General features: G+C 42.6%; 1 protein-coding gene across 1 annotated transcript in view; it reads left to right on the top strand.

The window, feature by feature from the left end:
• itga4 (integrin alpha 4) overlaps window positions 1–15,000 on the top strand; it is a 30,299-nt gene that overhangs the window by 1,530 nt on the left and 13,769 nt on the right. The window contains exons 2-11 of the mRNA XM_080412958.1: window positions 1,894–2,009; window positions 5,803–5,900; window positions 6,998–7,133; window positions 7,416–7,483; window positions 8,079–8,211; window positions 8,425–8,510; window positions 8,919–8,981; window positions 9,695–9,850; window positions 11,223–11,331; window positions 13,340–13,434. Of these exons, the coding sequence (XP_080269084.1) occupies window positions 1,894–2,009; window positions 5,803–5,900; window positions 6,998–7,133; window positions 7,416–7,483; window positions 8,079–8,211; window positions 8,425–8,510; window positions 8,919–8,981; window positions 9,695–9,850; window positions 11,223–11,331; window positions 13,340–13,434 (1,060 nt within the window). The remainder of the gene's footprint in view (window positions 1–1,893; window positions 2,010–5,802; window positions 5,901–6,997; window positions 7,134–7,415; window positions 7,484–8,078; window positions 8,212–8,424; window positions 8,511–8,918; window positions 8,982–9,694; window positions 9,851–11,222; window positions 11,332–13,339; window positions 13,435–15,000) is intronic.

The following is a 15,000-nucleotide window of genomic DNA, read 5'->3' on the forward strand; positions in this document are numbered from 1 at the left end:
TTTGTAGAATCGGCCTCATGTCTCAATGGGATAAACATCTGTAAGCACTCAAAACAAGTGTTACCCGGCTTGAAACCCGGGACGATCCCGGTCAAACCGGGACGTGTGGTCATACTGTAAGTTCAGTTCATGTCCCAGTTAAGTCCATGAACAAGTCCATGTGCAAGACTGAGTGAGCATAGGATTCATTCATCCAGCTAGGGACATCTTGGCTACCGGTCACAAAGGACTGACCCACCCAGTCCAATAGTATGTGTTAGGGCACGTGTGTGTGTGCATGCATGTGTGTGAGAGATACACCCTTTCAATGCTTCCTCTATTCATGACTCTCTATTCACCCACAGCTGACCCCTGCCGGCCCCCCCTCCACTGCACACGAACGAACGCACGCACGCACAAACACACACACTTATTCTCATTTTTTAAATCCTTTTAAGTAATGAGCTTTGTTGTTGAAATGTGCTATATACTTCACTTGCCTACAGCTAACTTGCCTTGTGCATTGCCTTAAGGCACGCACGCACACACACACACACACACACACACACACACACACACACACACACACACACACACACACACACACACACACACACACACACCACACACACACACACACACCACACACACACACACAACACACAACACACGCACACACACACACTGTGTGTCCCCTGGGTATGTTAATTAGGCTGCTCCTGCTAATGATACAAAGAGCCTTTGATGAAAGAGACAGCTTATCTGTCTGTCTGTCTGTCTGTCTGTCTGTCTGTCTGTGAGAGACATTATTGAAATGTCTCTCTGTACTGGTATTCCACTGGAATATCAGTACATGCTGGATAAAAACGTAATATAACATAAATTGCCCGGCATAGTGAGCAGAGAGTCATTCATATCCATGGCCCTCCTTAAAAGCACCATCATGTGACTGTTCTCCAAAAAGAAAGGAAAAAAGCTGGCACCATTAATGTCTACTCACTGTGTCAGAGGAGGGCCTACCAGTGACATCATTGGAAAACTGGTTTTGTCATTTCAAACAAGATTTAATCAATGCAAGAAGAGAAAGGCTGTAGCTAAGTGTGGAATCCACATCGATGGTGTCATTGGTGTGTCCATGATAATAGTAATACATACCGCTTATAGCATTTTTGTAAGTACCCAAAGTCGCTTTCCAATAACAAACATCTTTATTGAGACAAAAGATCAAAGGTAAAACTAAGCTAAAAGTTTAAAATAAGGTGTGTTAAAAGGGGATTTGGATTGAAGAACGGTCAGTCTGAAGAGGTGGTTTTGAGAGCAGTTTTAATGAGGAGAGGGTGGGGGCAGCTTTGATGTGTGTTGGGAGTGAGTTCCAGGGGGAGGGGGCGGGGGCAACAGAAAAGGCCTCGTCTCCCCCAGGTTCGGTGCCTTGTCTTGGGAACCACCAGGAGGTTGGCATCACCTGAGGGAACGGAGAGGGGCATAGTGCATAGTGGAGAAGTCAGAAAGGTAGCTATAGGGGCTGTTAGGTTGTTGAGGGCTTTGTAGGTGGTGAGCAGTATCTTGAAATCAATTCTGTATTTGACGGGAAGCACAGGGAAGGTCATGGAGGACTGGCGTGGTGTGGTCTCTAGGGGGCCACAGGGGTCGGGTCCTTATGGACCCTTACGGCTTGTAACTCTGACAGTGTACAAATTTGTACACTCTCAGAGTTGATTGAATAATAACACTTGGAACATCGTTGAAATGAAAAGGTTGAGAATCAGTGTCACAGTTGACATAATGTCAATATTCTAATCCATGTTCCTTTGTGAAAAGTTGTACGTCCTAAATGTATCCTTATTCACAATATTCTCTCTCTCTCTCTCTCTCCTCTCTCTCTTGCTCTCTCTATCAACTGCATCTGTCTATCAGGTTACTGGTTGGTGCCCCAGTAGACAACTCTTCCAGTTCGGTGGTCAAATCTCCAGGAGCCGTTTATCAGTGCAGCATCTCTTCTAATAAACAACCAGCCTGTCAACAAATACGAACAGGGTCTGTCTGTCTGTCTGTCTGTCTGTCTGTCTGTCTGTCTGTCTGTCTGTCTGTCTGTTTTGATACACCAGTATAGTCATAATCATTAAATGAATTAACAAATGTTTTAGGACAAAACATTTTTGTTTTTTTTCACTTCCATATGAGCCTGAACGTCACCTGTTAGGAAGGCTGTATAGGCACGCCATTGCTGATTGGATAGTGTTCATTACATGAACCACTATCCACAGAACAATCACAATCGTCTGCCCCTGGGCGTCCGAAACCGCCCAGGGGCAGAGTCCCAGGAAGAGTCCCAGAAGAGTCCCAGGAAGAGTCCCAGACTGAGAAGCGCAGTGAAAGAAAACAAACATGCTGAACAAAGAGACTCAGTCTGTATTCCAGGCTACAAAATATGTAATGCGTTTTATGTGACAATACTACGAATTAGTAACTCTGCTTCAGGGCTTCCCCTTCCAGGTGACAGAAAGCACAGAGGTCGCAGCTGTCAGCTGGTGTTCTAGTATAGACGATGCCTCTGGACAGAGTTTTGATCATCTGTCCCATTGAATAGCTGAAGTCAACAGAATGTTCAACCTATAATAACCTTATGAAGGAATGAACCACAGCCTCAGTGACTAGGTGTCTTTATACTGAAGTGAGACGTAACAAGTTTTTTCTTTTTACAATTTCCACTACCACCAGTTTTTACAATAAATCATGATAGCTTATGTGTAGGGCTGCCACAGAACACGAGGATACAATACACTATTGGATTCACGATAACGATACAATGTGATATTATAACAATTACTAATCCACAATCCAACATTTTGCCAAATCATCTTCAGCTTGCTATGGTCAAATCTGAGTTATAAACATTTAATGAACTTTATTTGTAAAGCATTTTTCAAAAACAAAGTGTTTTACACACAACGATATAAGATGTAGGCTTGACAACAGCTTAAGAGACATATTAAACAATGTATGAATGAAGGGAGACCAAACTGAGGAACAGATACTACAGATCCAGATCAGATCAGAGTATTATCAAGAGGATAACACATTAAAGCAGCTTTGTAAAAAAAAAAAATAACAATCTTCTAAAGATTCCAGCAGGCTTCATGTTTGTTTGGTATACATTGCGCTCTCACACTATCAAGCACATGAACAACACACACGTGCAGCATATCCGGTGGAACTGCTTCCTGCCTCTAAACCAGATGTACATTTCATCATAAGTGTTGACCTGTGGTAACCTAAGGTTAACCAAAGGATAACCCACATACGTTAACACAGATGTGTCGCTTCTTGACCACTTGAACCCTAGCCTCAGGTACCCATGCCTTGTTGTGTTTTTTTTTACTTGAACCCTAGCATCCCTATTCCGGGGGGAAACATTTTGTAGAAAGATCTACCAGCTCACAATGCGACTTTGTGACATTTCTGTGGCTAAACAGGAATTCACCATTGATGGTCCAACGCTGGGAGCATGTTGACGGCGATACAGAAATGTTTTAATTACATTTTTTTTTTACATTTTCATATTTTGTGACACCCTATGAATGTGTAAAATTCCAACTATGATAAAATAGAATTGCCCTGGCATTTGCTGTTGCTCAAAGTTAAGTTGTGGTGTGTGGCTTGGGCTAATGCAGTCAACCTCGGGCACCGACCAAATGCTGGGTGGATAATTTGTTTATCTCATTAAGTTAATATAGATTAACCGGATTATGAGACAATGGGCCCCAGGGCTCAGACACTAACCTTTGAGAAGCACGTGAAAAACCTCTTTAAATCCTCTTTGACCACTAGAATGATATGGTTTGCTTTGAGACAGTGGTAGCTATTTTTGAAATAGGGATTAAGTGATTAATTCTTAATGTATTTTTGTAAGTTTGGTTCCCAGGGAGACACAAGATGTACTTTTTGGGTAACGAGCTGAAAAGCTTGGTAAACAAACACTGTACTTAGTTACATAATACTTCCCTTTACTGAAATCACACAATATATGCTTCAAGTTCCCTTTCCTGAAAGCACATTTTGTCCAAACGTGGTGTGACTATATGACCTCTCAATTCAATTCAATTCAAAGACATTCGTGTACATTGCCAAAGCAAGTGTCAAAACATAATAAAACAATTTAAGAAAAAAATTGGGAAAGTATGTGCAGTTGGAGGGGGTACAGCATTGTGTTGCAACGTTATATATACAGTACATGTTGGCAAGAGTATAAAGCTTTTTGAAACAGATAGCAGCAATCTTTTTATCCCCACGGATTTATGCAGTCACTTTGGGACAATTAGCAGCATTTTCCTCAAAACGATTTAAAATAGTATACAAAAAGCCTCAGATTTCAAATGTGTTTAAAGGTAGTAGCTCTGATTATATGTGCAGTAGGTCAGAGCAGAGGTCCACTCGGTACAGAGGGTTAGGGTGCAGGAAACATACAATGGTTAGTAGTCATTATTAAGGTGGTTGTATTCCATTGGCTAACCTTCTTTCATCACAACAGTTCACAGATCTTGCTGCTGTGTTCGCACATTGTTGTATTTCTCCCAGTAGTTATGGGAGTTTTTTTTGTCGCTTGTCGTCATGTCTTCAAACTCACTTTGGGTGTATGTAATCTGTGGGAGGTATGTGTGTCTAATGTCTTGGTCAACACATTCTCACAGTAATTTTCACTCCCTAATGCGTCACTATAGGACTACACAAACTAAAAGAGCGGCAAAATGTGACGCCTTGGGAGTGAGAACGGGGTGTCTTGGTATAGTGGGCAGGTGGTTAGAAAGTGCAGCTCTGTTTCCACCACATTTTGTGTGAAGTGGGTGCATAGTCTTCCCTTGGGAGCGGGGTCTGTGGCGGTCTTTATCTATTGCAGTGGTTCTCAACCAGCTTGTAGATCTGCTATTTTTGAACATTTTCGAGAAAAGAAAACCTTGAAAGTGTTTGAAAACAGTGCAACCTTGAAAATGTTGTAGAATTTGGCATTATTTAACACAAATCTTCTCTTCTGGGGGTTAAGGTCAAAACATTTTGAGATTGGGGTCCGCGGGCAAATGTATATGAATTTAGGGGTCCTTGGCATGAAAAAGGTTGAAAACCACTGATCTATTGCAAGGCTGTGTGTGTTGCATTGAGTCTGCATCTAGTCAAGGTTTTCCTTACTTCACTCACAGTGCTCAGGTATTCTGCCAATGTATATTCTCTATTTAGGTCCATTTTGCTTTGGTTTTGGGTTGTCTCTTTCCAGTAAGTCTTTCTGTTTGTTTTCTTAGAATCTGGTCATCTTAGTCCTCTCACAGGTTGTCATTGGTGTGAGGGCTGTGAAGTGAAACCCAACACTGCATCACATCCCACCAATCCTGTGCTAACTGCGCTGGCTTTGAATTTAAAACCTTTCTCCTGGCCCAAAGCATCATGTGGACATGCATCATAAGACATACAGTATACATTTACCTGCATCTCAACAGGATTTATAGCACATGAACACTCAAAGCCAACCGATCGTCCATGGAGGCGACGTGCCTTGTCGTTGTTCCTCTTCTTTAGCAGCGGTCACAAGACAACATCATTAGTTCTGATGTTTTTCCGTTCATATTGTGTGTCATTAATGAAACTGAATGTGAATCATCATTTTGTTTACTTCCAACTAATGCAATTGTGTGTGTGTGTGTGTGTGTGTGTGTGTGTGTGTGTGTGTGTGTGTGTGTGTGTGTGTGTGTGTGTGTGTGTGTGTGTGTGTGTGTGTGTGTGTGTGTGTGTGTGTGTGTGTGTGTGTGTGTGTGTGTGTGTGTGTGTGTGTGTGTGCAGACATGGGGTACTGTGGTAAGACCTGTAAACCAGAGAGTGAAGATCAGTGGCTGGGAGTGTCTCTGAGCAGACAACCTGTCAATGGAGACATACTGGTAAACACACGCACGCACGCACGCACACACACACACACACACACACACACACACACACACACACACACACACACACACACACACACACAGACACACACACACACACACACACACACACACACACACACACACATTTGCGTTTAGGAGAACTCCTATGCTATGGACCAGAGCTATTACACATTCTCCTCACCCCTGGTCCTTTTCAAGTTTCAAAGGAATAAGGGCGATAAAGTCCTCTTTGATGGTAAAAATACATGAAAACCATTCGGGGGTTTTCACATGTCTGTGGCATTGTATTCACAGTGAATTGTATTCACAGTTTTTTTATGCTAGCTGGGCTACGTCTTCAGACAGTGATCTCCTCAATGAACAGCAGCAGCGGGGTTCTGAATCCTCTTTTCAGTTCGCCGATTCTTTTAGATTTTTTTAATACTGATGTAGTTCTTCTGATATGTATAGACTTTATGCAAAGCGGGGGGGGGGGGGGGGGGGGGGTAGAGGTGGCTACAATTGTGTTGACAGTAAACACAGTCAAACAAAGGAATCAAAGGGGCCACCAGCGGATGGCCTCAGGCACGTGTCTGTAGCTTCTGGTGTAACAGAAAGATGTGTGTATTAGCCTGGCTGCCACCCTACCCTGCATTAATCAACCATATGGCTTCAAGGCGGACAAATCTATTAGTGACGGCTTTGTTGAGGTAGAGGTCAGCCCTGATGGACATGTGTAGAGACAGCTAGAGCAGGGGTTCTCAAAGTGGGGTCCGGGGACCCCTAGGGGTCCTTGAGGGGGTTCCTGGGGGTCCCCAGCAAAATGAGGAATAGTTTAAACACTTAAGCCCTACTTTATTTTCCAGCTTTTTTCCTAAATAGCCGATCTATGACAAATGCTGGAAAATATTTTCTTATGGGGGGTCCCTGGCACAAAATCGTTTCACATGATGTGTTTAAGGTGTGTCCCGAGTCCCGACAAATATCTCTAAAACACTAATATGTCCCGGTTTTCAATATTCACTACGAAATTGTCCCGGTTTTCGCCAGAATTAAAATAATTTTCTGTGTGTGTGTGTGTGTGTGTGTGTGTGTGTGTGTGTGTGTAGGCATGTGGACATCGTTGGAAGAATGTCTTCTACTCTCAGAAAGACGTTCAGAACAACAAACTGCCTCATGGAGTGTGTTATCTCTACAGCAAGGACCTCAGCCAACCAGGACAGCCCATGATACCCTGCTACAGAGGTACACACACACACACACACACACACACACACACACACACACACACACACACACACACACACACACACACACACACACACACACACACACACACACACACACACACACACACACACACACACACACACACACACACACACACACACACACACACACACACACACACACACACACACACACACACACACACACACACACACACACGCGCGCTGAGTAAAGCGCCACCTGTTGACATTTATCTCTCTCTCTGTTTGTCTTTCCTGCTCCCCTGCCGTCCGTCAGACCATCAGAAGAAGTTTGGGGATTTGTATGGTTCCTGTCAGGCTGGAATGTCCACATTCCTCACCGAGGTACAGAAACACTGTCTTTATAATCTGATCAAATAATATGATAATCTGACATTATAATCTGAATGTCCACCTTCTTCGCTGAGGTACAAATACATCATCTGATAATATAATCTGACATGAACTGTTAGACCTGTGTTCTGTTACCAGTGAACCTTCTTCATTTCAAGGACCCCCAGTTTGATATGCATTAGGGCCACAGACCCCCAACAACTTTTATCTCTGAGATCCCAAACTACAGTGCAAAATCCTCTGAGTTAATTGAAGTCTGAGAGTGTGCAAATGGAACTAAATGGACCAATGGGTCCATTTGGTCCCATTTGACCCTTGGGACCCGACCCCTGGTGGTCCCTGGACAACAAGTGTATTAGAGCACAATCTATTCAATTTGTCCTCCGCTGATTGTAACGTAGCTGATCTAGGATCTGATCACTGTGCTCCTTACTATTGGTTGATTGTAATGTAGCTGATCTGGGATCTGATGCCTGTAGCTACTACTTACTATTGGTGGATTGTAACGTCGCTCAGAGCCTTAATCTACTGTCGTATTGTTGTGTATTATAATTTGTTATGTTGTGTGATGTTATTATATTTATAGGAGCTGGTGATAATGGGAGCTCCTGGTACATCGTATTGGACTGGCTCTGTGCTTGTTTACAACACTTCCAGTAGAACAATGGCTGCGTATTTGGATGAAGGCACTGGGCAGGTGCAGTTTGGCAGCTACCTGGGTACTGAACTACAACTACTACTACTATTACTACTGCTGCTGCTACTACTACTACTACTACTATTACTACTATTACTACTACTACAGTTTACAATTTAGGAGACCCTCTTATCCATAGAGTATGGTACGTACAGTAGGCCTACTCCGTCAAAACGGCTGAACTTTGTTGGGACAGGGTAGGCAATAACTGCAACATGACGTGTGTTTGTTCCAGGTTACTCAGTAGGTGCTGGTCACTTCCTAGATCCTAGTTCTACTGAGGTTGTGGGCGGAGCTCCACAACACAGCCAGACAGGCAAGGTAAGCTGTCTATCTGCCTACCTGTCTGTCTATATGCCTACCTGTCTGTCTATCTGCCTGCCTGCTTATCGTCTCTGTCGGGCAGAAACCTTGTATCTCCATGTTTTCAAGTTGTAGAAAAGTCTACAGGTTTTCCAGCCTACTTCATGAACACCCGGCCATCCATTTTCAAGTTATTTCAACCACATAAAAGCCTCTAGACTTTAAAATATATTTTTTCCATTTCTGCTGAGCAGCAAGCTATATATGCTTTGATTATTTTTGATTTACAGTAGGACGAGTTTACGCTCTGTACTTCCACCCCCTTCTGCACCAAATGTCTTCGCCAAAATGATCCGATCTATAAGCTCGGCAAAAAAGACTTGAATGAATACACAGTATGACTTTAAAGTATATATTTGTTTGCAGGCGTATGTTTTCCGAGTGGAAGGAAGTCTGTTGAAGATAGTCTCTGAACTGTCAGGAGAAAAGGTAAGAAAAACAACAACATTTGAAATCATGTTTTTATCATTAAATGATCAGTTTTCATTCATCATTATTCATTATCAGTCATTATCATTAATTTATCATAAAATATCTCTATTATTATCATTAGCTTTAGCTTGCACGTATTCAGACCATTTGCATCATTAGCTAGAACTAGTGCTATGGTAGTTGTTTTAAGCAGAGTAGAGAGCAGTGTGTGTGTGTTTGTGTGTGTGTGTGTGTGTGTGTGTGTGTGTGTGTGTGTGTGTGTGTGTGTGTGTGTGTGTGTGTGTGTGTGTGTGTGTGTGTGTGTGTGTGTGTGTGTGTGTGTGTGTGTGTGTGTGGGAGGATGTGTGTGTGTGTGTGTGTGTGTGTGTGTGTGTGTGTGTGTGTGTGTGTGTGTGTGTGTGTGTGTGTGTGTGTGTGTGTGTGTGTGTGTGTGTGTGTGTGTGTGTGTGTGTGTGTGCGCGCGTGTACTTAGTATACTTGTGAGGGACAAATCATGTCCCGACATGTATAGTTTGTTATGGTTAGAGTTGGGTTTATAATTACGACAATTTTCAAGTTATAGGATTAGGCATTTAGAGGTTATGTATAGGGGTTAACTAAGTATAAATCAGTTATGTCTGTGTTGTAAGTTTGTAGATCTGCTATTTTCGGCTTTAGTTAAAGGGTTATGTATAGTAATATAATACAAATGTGTGTTTGTGGGTGTGCAGTTGGGGTCGTACTACGGAGCCAGTGTTTGCTCTGTTGACCTGAACGCTGACGGTCTGTCTGACTTGCTGGTCGGCGCTCCGTTGACATCCAGCTCCGCAACAACAGGTTTCGCTAGAGAGGAGGGCAGAGTGCATGTCTACATCAACCATGGAGAGGTAAGATACACGCACGCACACAGACACACACACACACACACACACACACACACACACACACACACACACACACACACACACACACACACACACGCGCGCGCACACACGCAAGCACGTACACACGCAAGCACGTACACTACACACATGATCGCCAGATGTTATGAAACGATGAGCCTGATGAAACGAAAGAAAGCATTTGATGTCACAGGCACAGACTTACTCATTTTGAAAGAAGAATACGTGATCTTAAAGACGGGGTGCCGTGATTTTCAGTGATCCCCCCCCCCCCCTAAAACATAATCATCAGGTATTATGGTTATACTAGGAGAAATTGTTAAAATTATGTTTTTATGTGGACACGCCTCCAGTTCATTAAGTATACCTGGTTCTCACCTTAGCACCTCCTCCACCACCTTAGCACCATCCACCTGTCCTAGTCCCTCCTCCTCCTCATGCCCACACCTGTTGTGTTATGATAATGAGGGGGAGGGTATGTTTTTACAATGTCACTAAAGTGCTGTTTCTCTATTGGCACGTTTGACCCTCAAGGTTTCAGCCTCCAGGTAGAAACTCAAAATAGTCAGAGAAGACATAAAACAACATAAAAACACCTCCAGGGGGCTTAATGAAGTTCTATCAACCTCATAGACACATGAAAAACTGAAAAAGTGCAAAACCATGGCACCACCTCTTTAATATACATAATATAGGAAACGAACAACCGGTATATGATTTACATTTCAAAATCTTACAAAGATAGACATTGAAATACACTTGTGCATTTTAAAGACGTGCTAATCTAATGATGTGTTATATTATGACCGTGGGGTCATAATATAACACATCATTAGATGCCAAAAATACAATACATTTTTGTGCATTCTTATGTCAAAAGTCCCTAAAAGTACATTTTTGATTACTTCCTGTAAACGCAAACGTACTGCGTGGTGACATAGAGAGACCTTTATGAATATAAACATTGAGGGTGATAAATAAGCAATGCAACGTATAAAAGTGCAGCTAGAATTGTTCCCCTCTCTCTCTCTCTCTCTCTCTCTCTCTCTCTGCCTGCCTCAGTTCAGTGCAGTGTGTGTAGTCCAGAGATCCCATAGCTGCAGTGTGTGTAGTCCAGAGATCCCATAGCTGCAGTGTGTGTAGTCCAGAGATCCCATAGCTCGACACTATGATTGATCAGAGAAAAACACACCCGTTTCTGAGCTAACCTTAGCAAAAACGTTAGCAATAAAGCCATTTCATGATGTATTTAAACAGGTTTGTTTTCCTTTTTGTCTGTGTGTCTTTCTGTCTGTCTGTCTGTCTGTCTGTCTGTCTGTCTGTCTGTCTGTCTGTCTGTCTGTCTGTCTGTCTGCAGGCCAGGTTAATAGAAGCAGAGTTCCAGTTACAGGGCAGAGACTCCTTCGCTGCCCGCTTTGGACAGACCATGCTCAACCTGGGAGACCTTGACGACGATGGTTACCACGGTAACAAACATTATTGTATTATTAATATGATTTTAATACAACCACGGCCGTCTTACTGCTGGTCTCAAAGCAGCTCCAGTTGAAGGAACTTGCTCAAGGGCACGTGGACAGTAGTGGTCAGTGATCAGTGCAATCTAGTAAATACACAATCATCACTGTCGGGCAGAAACCTTGTATCTCCACTTTTCAACTTTTTATGTTTTATTCATAAATTAATGCCCTACTTTCTCGTGCAAGACTGCCGCAGAAAAGTAGCGAACATTGCCAATCTACAAGTTCACAACTTGTGAACTTGTAATGAACTTGCTAATTGTCACTGCCTTCCAAAGATTTTGACTGAAACTGCTCTGTGGGTTTTAAAAATATTGAACCAATGAAAAAGTTAACAATGTTTAAGTTAACAAGGGCCTGTGACTAAAAAACTACATTGGTTCTTTTTCCATTTCCTGAAAAGTAACAGTTTTGGACATACAGGGTTTCCACCTGACAGTGACAATATATACTATCTCTACCATCCTGTTAACAAAATATAAAACCCCCTCTGGGAACCCAAAAAAAAAGTATGTATATACTTTCGTTTTATACTGGGGGAAAATACATGTAATAATCTTTTTATGACATTTAACACCCAATATTGCTACTAACTGCTACAAAACCCGTGGCTGGCCGGTCATTTTGGACCTAAACAATAGGTTGAAGGGTAAATTTAAGTCTGATAATGATGTACAAACATTTGAATGTTCAAATCATGTACAGTATACTTTACATTACTTCACACCATTTTCTAAAGCATACACGTTTATTCTTTAGGGTTTTGTGTTTTTTGGTACATTCTGGAGAAAAAGACCATTTTTAAATTGAGGTGCCCGCAATGTTTAGGTGCACACTCGACATCTATCCGTATCCAACTAGTAAATCTCTCTACTATCCTGGTAACACGCATAAAAATAGTAACTTCATGTGTGTCCAGGCTGTGTCAGTTTGGTGGATAAAGATGCTGAAACATATCTCAGTATCCACCCTGTGGTTTCACTGCCCCCTCCCCAACTAACTGCCACTTACTGCCAGATAAACACCACTCTAACGGACTTTTACACTCAGCACACACACACTCACACACACACGCAAGCACGCGCGAGCGCACGCACGCACGCACACACACACACACACACACACGCACACACACACACACACACACACACACACACACACACACACACAGGATAGTAGAGAGACACACACACACACACACACACACACACACACACACACACACACACACACACACACACACACACACACACACACACACACAGTAGACCCCCACCCATTTAACTGCCTCTAGGGTGCTGTTCAGAACTTCAGACACACGCACACTGCGGTGTGTGTGTGTGTGTGTGTGTGTGTGTGTGTGTGTGTGTGTGTGTGTGTGTGTGTGTGTGTGTGTGTGTGTGTGTGTGTGTGTGTGTGTGTGTGTGTGTGTGTGTGTGTGTGTGTGTGTGTGTGTGTGTGTGTGTGTGTGTGTGTGAGTGAGTGAGTGAGTGAGAGAGTATGTCATTAAGGTAATCTCTTCTCTTGTCTCTAACTTAAGTAAACTACTAATTTGGACCTAGTAATGAAGTACAGTAAAGTAAAACATGGCGTGTGTGTGTGTGTGTGTGTGTGTGTGTGTGTGTGTGTGTGTGTGTGTGTGTGTGTGTGTGTGTGTGTGTGTGTGTGTGTGTGTGTGTGTGTGTGTGTGTGTGTGTGTCTGTGTGTGTGTGTGTGTGTGTGTCTGTGTGTGTGTGTGTGTGTGTGTGTGTCTGTGTGTGTGTGTGTGTGTGTGTGTGTGTGTGTGTGTGTGTGTGTGTGTGTGTGTGTGTGTGTGTCTGTGTGTGTGTGTGTGTGTGTGTGTGTGTGTGTGTGTGTGTCTGTGTGTGTGTGTGTGTGTGTGTCTGTGTCTGTGTGTGTGTGTGTGTGTGTGTGTGTGTGTGTGTGTGTGTGTCTGTGTGTGTGTGTGTGTGTGTAGATGTTGCGATAGGAGCTCCACAGGAAGAGGACCTAAAAGGGGCCGTCTACATCTACAATGGAGGGAAAGATGGAATCTCAGAGAGATACTCACAGGTATGTCTGTGTGTCTGTGTGTCTGTCTGTCTGTCTGTCTGTCTGTCTGTCTGTCTGTCTGTCTGTCTGTCTGTCTGTCTGTCTGTCTGTCTGAAAAAAAAAAAAAAACACACACACACACACACACACACACACACACACACACACGCGCACGCGCACGCGCACGCGCACGCGCACGCGCACGCGCACGCACACACACACACACACACACACACACACGACACTCATTAAATTCTCTTTATGGGTTTCATTCAGTTCATGGGTTTATATAGGATGAGGGGCGTGTCTGATTAAATGTATACTTAAGTGACAGAAGTGTTTTAAAGTGAAATACATAAATAACAGATTCCCTGTCCAACCACTGGTTCCGAAACTGTAGTTTCAGAAAAGGGAAGGACCCCTAAATTAATATGCATCTGGCCGCGGACCCCAATCTATTAACATATTTAGCAGGGGACCCCCTGAAACTCCCCCAAGGGCCCCCGGGGGTCCCCGGACCCCCACTTTGAGAACCCCTGCCCTAGTAGTCCGGCTGACGTGTGTTTGGCAGGACAGGCAAAGTGATGACATCACGCTGTTACGATGGAGACGTGTGTCGCAACTACAAATATGAAGTTATGAATGAAATCATTGTCTACTGTACGACACCAATCTAATTATACATCTAAATAGGAATAAAGATAGGGCTGTAGGGCACAGACTTGTATTACCATATTTGTGAGGGACAAATGTTGCTCCGCCCACTCAGGTGGCTCCAAAATAAAGCCTTCAAAGGGGAGCTACAGTGTGCCAACTTTTCTTTTATGAGGGACCAGTGGTGGAAAGTAACTAAGTACATTTACTTAAGTACTGTACTTAAGTAAAATCTTGAGGTATTTGTACTTTACTTGAGTATTTCCAATTTCCAATACTTTTACTTCTACTACATCTCAGAGGCAAATATTGTACTTTTACTCCACTACATTTACTTGAAAACTTTAGTCACTAGTTACTTTTCAGATATAAATTATGATATAATGAAACATACATTAACTACTTTAAACCTATTTTATATCTAGGCTATTTGAAAATAGCAGATCTACAAGCTCACAACGCGTCGCATCGCGACGCGTTGTGAGCTTGTAGATCGGCTATTTTCAAATATTTAGTACTTTTACTTTTGGTACTTTAAGTACATTTTGATGCCAATACTTTTGTACTTTTACTCAAGTACATTTTTAATTCTGGACTTTTACTTGTAACAGAGTATTTTTATATTGCAGTATTGGTACTTTTACTTAGGTAAAGAATTTGAGTACTTTTTCCACCACTGTGAGGGACACATTTTCCCACACAAGTACAGAATCATTTCAGAATTAGACATCGTGAGGACCATTTTTCTGGTCCTCACGAGATAAATCGTTGTTTCTTCTTTCTTTTTAACATACATTATGTATTATAGTTACACAATTATAAACATTTAATGATATTAACGGTGATTGTGCTGAACCGTGGCTGAATTTGGACTCATACGCCATAGAGGACTTAGGACTGTCAAGATTTCAGACGAATAATTGACATACAAAT

This window comes from Gymnoscopelus braueri, assembly GCF_963280865.1.
Source record: "Gymnoscopelus braueri genome assembly, chromosome: 18".
Taxonomy (NCBI): domain Eukaryota; kingdom Metazoa; phylum Chordata; class Actinopteri; order Myctophiformes; family Myctophidae; genus Gymnoscopelus; species Gymnoscopelus braueri.